The sequence below is a fragment of the Phaethon aethereus genome, assembly GCF_964289735.1.
Source record: "Phaethon aethereus genome assembly, chromosome: 11".
Taxonomy (NCBI): Eukaryota; Metazoa; Chordata; class Aves; order Phaethontiformes; family Phaethontidae; genus Phaethon; species Phaethon aethereus.
This window is the reverse complement of record NC_138587.1, coordinates 18,633,407-18,639,745: the sequence shown is the minus strand read 5'-3', so window position 1 is coordinate 18,639,745 and position 6,339 is coordinate 18,633,407. Positions and strand designations below refer to the sequence as shown.

The following is a 6,339-nucleotide window of genomic DNA, read 5'->3' as shown; positions in this document are numbered from 1 at the left end:
TGGTCCTTCCTCCCAGTGCATCTGTCCACTTTTGTTAAATTTCAATAAAATTATTTGTAGAGCCTGCAAGTCTAAGAGCTGTCTTGCTGAGGAGGGTGGGTGGTAAGCGGCCATGCCCAGGAGAGAGGGAAGATGATGGAGATCCAAAAGGAAGTGGGCCTTGCTGTGCTGGTGTGTTTGCTGCCAGTGCTCCGAGCTCCCTGTTTTTTCGGGAGGGGGGCGTTTGCACATGAGTGGCTGAACTGGTGGTGAAGGAGCCAAGTCGCAGCCGCTGCCAGGTGCTCGTATGTGGCACATGGCGCTGGCCGGAGCTGATGGCTTTGTCGGACTGTGACTTCACTTGTAGCTGCCATGACATCCTTTAAATATATAAATAAAATGTATTTATATAAATATATTTAAATACAAGTTTCTTGTTCAGCTCTGTAGTCTTGGAGCCCAGGCCCGTCTCCCCTCTGGCATGGGGAGGGAGAGCTGGAGGGACCTGGGAGGCAGTAAGGCACCCGGGCGGGAGGATCTGCCTGTCCGCTCCTTCATTGCCTGCCCTGCCAAATCAGTGCCTTGTTAATTACCAGGGCCTGATGACTTTCTCGAACATGGCGTGACCCCGTGCCGGGATGCTGCCCGTCCCCTGAGCGGTGCCGGCTGTCCGTGGGGTGAGCGTGATCTCACTTTGTGCCCTGCATCCTGCCCCCGGCCACCCTGCAAATGTTTTCCTGTGGCCACCGCCACCTCTCATCATTTCCTCCACACAAGCCGGCTCGGAAATGAGCCGCTGACGAAAGCTGTAATGAGAGTGAGTCGTGCGGTGTGTCCTGCCAGCGCTTCAGCTTGCGGGGGACGAGGCTCTGGGATTTTTGCCCAGTGATCCGTAGGGGCCCCAACGCCAGGGGAAACAGATCGTGGTGGCCTTGATGGGGACTGCGTGGCAGCGTGGAGGGTTATGGCTTGCGGAGTTTAAACAAGGTGGTGGCTGTGGCCCACCAGCCCCCTGAGCATCTCTGTGTCCGCTGGGGCCACCCCAGTCCCCCTCCTGTTGCTCATGGGGCAGGGCCATGCCTGCAGCCCCGGCCCGGGGCGGAGGCAGGTGCTGAGCTCCCCTCCTGGCTTTGCGGCCACTCTGTCCCCAAGCCGAGCTCCTCCCACACCTTGCCCAGACTTGTCTGGCACAAGCGGATGTGATTAATGCCCCATTACCTGGTGTCGGTGAGGGATTCACAGCCACCCGGCAGCCTGTGTGGGACAGGTCACCTGCTCGTCTCACCCCAGCCGCTGCCCACCTTCGCCGCCCCACGCCCCTCTCTGCTCTCATGCCCGGCTGCGAATGGCTCAACATCATCCCGTGCTCAGCGGGCCGAGACGGGAGAGGAGCCTGGATATGCCCAGCTGCCCCCTCCCAAAATCCAGGGTATTCCCTGTGGGAAGGGAGGAGGGAAACTGAGGCAGGCAATGCCAAGCCTTCCTGGGGTGACAGTGGTGAGAAGCTGCGTTGTGTTGAGGACTTCCAGCCCTCCCAGCAGCGGAGAGCTGTGACCCCTCTGGCTACCCGGCTGCCAGCGAGGCCAGTTACCTTCGACGCACAGGCTGCGGAGGATGGAAAATTTTAGGCATTTCTGCTGCCGGCAAAGGGAGCCTGTTTACTGTCCGGAGGGGAAGGGCAGCGCCCGCCAGCACTGGGATTTCTTGGCTCCCCACGATCTCCCCCAAGGGTTTTGGCAGCCAAGGCCTGGCCAGTGGCTGACCCTCCCTGCCCCTCTCCTGGCCAGTGCCTGGCATTGCCCGTGGGCCAGGCTGAAACGTGGGGTGCAGCCTGGTCTCAGAGCAGCTGGCTGGGATGCGGTGCCCATCCCCGCTGGTACTGTCACCCTTGCAGCCGGAGCTTCACCGTGAAAGCTGGCACCTGAGCGGGTCTCGCTGACTGGGGCCATCTGTGGGTTCCCGCGGCCCTGGGCTCGGCACCACTGGCACCGGGGGCTGGCACTGAACAATGCTGGGCTCGGTGCTCCCACCCGCTCCCTGGGGAGCTGGCGGGCGGCTGGGGAGCGCTTCCGCAGATTCAGCCCCGCTTCCTTCCCCGCCGGCACCGGCACACCCTCGTGCTCCAGCCCTGGCGCTTCCTCTGTGGGGGCACCCCGATAGCCCCCAGGCCACTGGGGCCAGCCCTGGCCAGAGTAGGCAGGACATGGGCAGGACATGGGGACAGGCCATGCTGCCAGTCCCTGAGCCCTGCCTGTCCCACTGCCCGCCTGAGGGGACCTACCGGAGCCTCAGCGGCGCCCCGGGAAGGAAGCCCCCCCGGTCCTGCTGCGCCTGCAGCCCCCCTTGTCCCTCCTGGGCAGGAAGCCCGCGGGGCCATGGCTGAGTCAGCAGCGCTGACAGCCCCGGCCCTGCACAGGACGTCCTGCCCGGCACGGCACCGCCCTGGGGACACCGCTGTCCTGGGGACACCACCATCCTGGGGGTACCATTGCCCTGGGGACACTGCTGTTCTGGGGACACCACTGTTCATCCCGGGGACACCAACGTCCTGGGGTCACCGCTGTTCCAGGGATGCCACCATGCCAGGGACATCACCATCCTGGGAGGCACCACCACCCTGGGGACACCACCATTTTGGGGTCGCCACCATTTTAGGGTCACCACTGGTCCCGGGGCCACCACCGCCCTGGCGACCCCGTCTTAGGGTCACCACCATTTTGGGGGACCCGCCCTCCGCAGCGCCCCCTGCCGGCGCCCCCGGGGTCCCGCCCCGCCCCTTTCCGCCCCGGGGGGGCGGGGCCTCCCTGGCCGTACCAAGCGTGGCGGGACGGGGGGGGGAGAGTGGTGGTGAGTACCGCGCCTTGTCCGGTGCTGCGACCCCACGGAGCGATGTGTGTGTGGTGGTGGGGGGGGGTGTGTGTGCGTGTGTGCGCGTGCGGTCCCGCCGCCGGTCCGCGCCTCCGGGGCCCCGCGATGGTCGGCGCCGCCCCCCCCCGGAGCGCCGCGGGCGGGGCGGGGCCGGCCGGGGCGGGGAGCGGCGCCCCCGCGGGTGGTGCGCGCCGGGGCGGTTTAAAGCGGGCGCGGGGGGGAGGCGGCGCCGGTGGGAGCCCGTGTCGGGGGATGGCGTGAGCCGCCGTGAGCGCCGGGCGCGGGGAGGCGCGGAGCGGGCGGGCGAGGGGCCGCGCCCCGGCGCTTTGTGTGCCGGTCTCGGACAAAGGCGTGCGCCGCGCCGGCACCCGGGAGAGCGGGGGAAGGGAGCGGGAGCGGCCGGAGGGACTGGGAGCGAGGGGGAGTGCGGGCGGAGGGGAGTGGGAGCAGGCGGAGCCGCTTGGGACCGGGATTCCCAGGAACCAGCCCCTGGGGGCTCTGCCCGCACCCTCCCCCGGGACCCCGCTACCCCAGGCGAGAGCTGCGGGCAAGGGGCTTGGGGCAGGGTCTGCCTCGGGGGGGTGCGGGCAGAGCCGCCCCCTTCCTGACGCCCCTCTCCCCGCTGCCCCCAGGCCCCCGTTGGGCAGGATGCGCGGGGGCTGCGCGGCGGCCGTGGCCGTGCCCTGGCTGGCCCTACTGGCCCTGGCCCGGCAGCCCCCCGAGAAGCCATCGGCTGCCCCCCTGCTCACCCGCCGGCCCTTCCTGGTGGCCTGGAATGTGCCCACCCAGGACTGCAAGCCCCGCTTCCAGGTGTCCCTCGACTTCAGCCTCTTCGACCTGCAGGCCTCCCCCAACGAGGGCTTCGTGGGGCAGAACCTCACCATCTTCTATAAGGAGCGCCTGGGCCTCTACCCCTACTACACCGGCCAGCGTGTGGCCGTCAACGGCGGCGTCCCCCAAAACAGCAGCCTGTCCGAGCACCTCGCCCGCCTCCAGGAGGGCATCAGCAAGTACATCCGCTCGCCCGCCAAGGAGGGACTGGCCGTCATCGACTGGGAGGAGTGGCGGCCCATCTGGGCTCGCAACTGGAAGCCCAAGGATGTCTACCGGGAGGTGTCTCAGCAGCTGGTGTACCAGCGGCAGCCCACCTGGTCCCGCGAGGAGGTGAACAAGCAGGCGGTGTTTGAGTTTGAGTCGGCCGCCCGGCAGTTCATGGTGAGCACCCTGCGCATGGCCAAGAGCTTCCGACCCAAACAACTCTGGGGGTTCTACCTCTTCCCCGACTGCTACAACCATGACTACAGCAAGAACAAGGAGAGCTACACCGGGCAGTGCCCGGACGTGGAGAAGACGCGCAATGACCAGCTGGCATGGCTCTGGAGGGAGAGCATGGCCCTCTACCCCTCCATCTACCTCGACGTGCTCCTGGCCTCCACCCCCAACAGCCGCAAGTTTGTGCGGGCACGGGTGATGGAGGCTATGCGCATCTCGCAGCAGCACCACGATGGCTACTCCCTGCCCGTCTTCGTCTACACGCGGCCCACCTACATCCGCAAGCTGGACGTGCTCAGCCAGGTAGGGCTGCGCCACCGGGATGTCCTCATCCCAAGTCCCAGGCACCTGGGCTCTGGGGTCAGCCAAGGTGGTCCTTCTGCCTGCATCCCATCTTGCTCCCCTGGAGCACGGTGGCTCTGGAGGGTAGTGTCGGCCCTCACGGTGCTACCTGCACCCCATGGTTTGCCTGCCTCTGCATGGAGAGCAGCCCTCCGGCATGGGGCTGGCCCTGGGGAGCAGGAGGGGTCCCCAACCCTGCCTCCCTCACACCGAGGAGGAGGTGTCAGTGTGGGGATCCCCAGCTCAGCTCCTCTGTGGGAATGATGGGGTGCCACAAACTGACCCCCTTATGGGCAAGGTGTCCAGCAGCAGGACTGGCACCAATGGTCACCATCACCAGGGGAGTGCCTGGGAGGTGCCACAGGACTCCTGGGTCCTGGCAGCTGGGACCTCAGGGTGCGTGACCCCACAGCCCCGGGGAGGATGGCAGTGGTGGGGAGCCTTGTCCTCACAGAACTGGGACAGTCCCCTCTCCCTGTGGCTTGGAGCAGGGATGGGTCTTGCTTCCCTGACCCCACACTGGGCTCTTTAGGGAGCACTGTGCTGGGGGTGTGGGCGCTGTGTGGGATCTGGGGGCACTAACCAGGCTCTGTCCCCACAGCCGGACCTGATCTCCACCATCGGAGAGAGCGCGGCGCTGGGTGCAGCTGGGGCCATTTTCTGGGGTGATGCGGACTACACCAAAAACCGGGTAGGTTTTGGAGTCAGCATACTTCTGGGGAGGTAGATGATGGGTGGGGGGATCACCTCTCCCCAGAGGGGGACCACTGGCTCAAGGCTAGGATGTCCTCTCCATCTGGGGTGCTTCTCTCCCTGGGAAACCCCAACATGCCCTTGATGCCCTTCCTTCCCCCAGGACTCTTGTCAGATCATCAAGAACTACCTGGAGGGGGACCTAGGCCGCTACATCGTGAACGTCACGACAGCAGCGCAGCTTTGCAGCACGGCACTGTGCCAGGGACGGGGCCGCTGCCTGCGCCGGGACAGCACCGCTGATGTCTTCCTCCACCTCAACTCCACCAGCTTCCAGCTGCGGCGCCGGGATGGGGACCACCCCCAGCGCCCCCTCTTCTGGCCCGAGGGCCAGCTGTCCTCTGCTGACACCCTCTTCCTACGGACCCATTTTCGTTGCCACTGCTACCAGGGCTGGCAGGGCAGTGGCTGCCAGGTGCCTGCTGGTCCCCGCAGTCGTGCCCCTGGCTCCCTGGCACCACTGGGACTTGGGGTGCTGTTGCTGCTTGCGAGCTGGTGCTAACACCCCTGGACTGAGCTAGCCCCCCCCCAGCACCCCCTTTCTGTGGTGGTGTAGGGGACTTATTTAAGATATCCCTGCCCTGCCTGTGAGGCAGCTTGCTATAGGGGTCTGCCCCTCACTGTTGTTGTTGCCCCACTTCTGCCTTCCCTGTTGTGGGGCAGGTGCCCCCCATGGGGATGGAGGGCAGGGGGGGCCCTCTCCTGTTGTAAGGAGAAGGATGGGGGCAGGGAGTGGGTGCTGTGTGGTGCTGAGCCCCTGTGCGCTGCCCTGCACCACAGTACTTTACCTCGAATAAAACTGGGTGGAGTAAGAGTGGGGTGTGGGCTGATTTGGTGGGGGGGGGGGAAACCACAGGTCACCTTACTGTTGCCTGACCCTGCTACCTGGCAGGGCCTCCCTGGGCTGGGGTGGGGGCACGGGGCCATGGGTCTGCAGGTTAAAGTTCCGCCGTGGGAGCCGCGGCATGCAACCACGGCCGGGCCACCCACGTGGAGGCTGCCGCGGGACCGCCCCCGGGCTCCCTTGGGCCACGCCTCTTGCTGCAGACTCCGCCCAAGCCGCGCCTCCTGCCGCACCCACCGGACTGCCTTGACCACACCTCGCGCCGGAGACACGCCCTTGGC

The 6,339-nt window shown here is 66.2% G+C and overlaps 1 protein-coding gene across 1 annotated transcript; it reads left to right on the top strand.

Moving 5' to 3' along the window:
• Nucleotides 1-3,404: 3,404 nt before the first annotated feature.
• On the top strand, nucleotides 3,405-5,716 carry HYAL2 (hyaluronidase 2; the record flags this gene model as incomplete). Its single annotated transcript, XM_082004816.1, has 3 exons — nucleotides 3,405-4,422; nucleotides 5,063-5,152; nucleotides 5,318-5,716. Exons 1-3 carry the CDS (start codon nucleotides 3,496-3,498, stop codon nucleotides 5,714-5,716), a joined length of 1,416 nt encoding a protein of 471 aa, XP_081860942.1. The 5' UTR covers nucleotides 3,405-3,495.
• Between the last annotated feature and the right edge of the window lie 623 nt (nucleotides 5,717-6,339).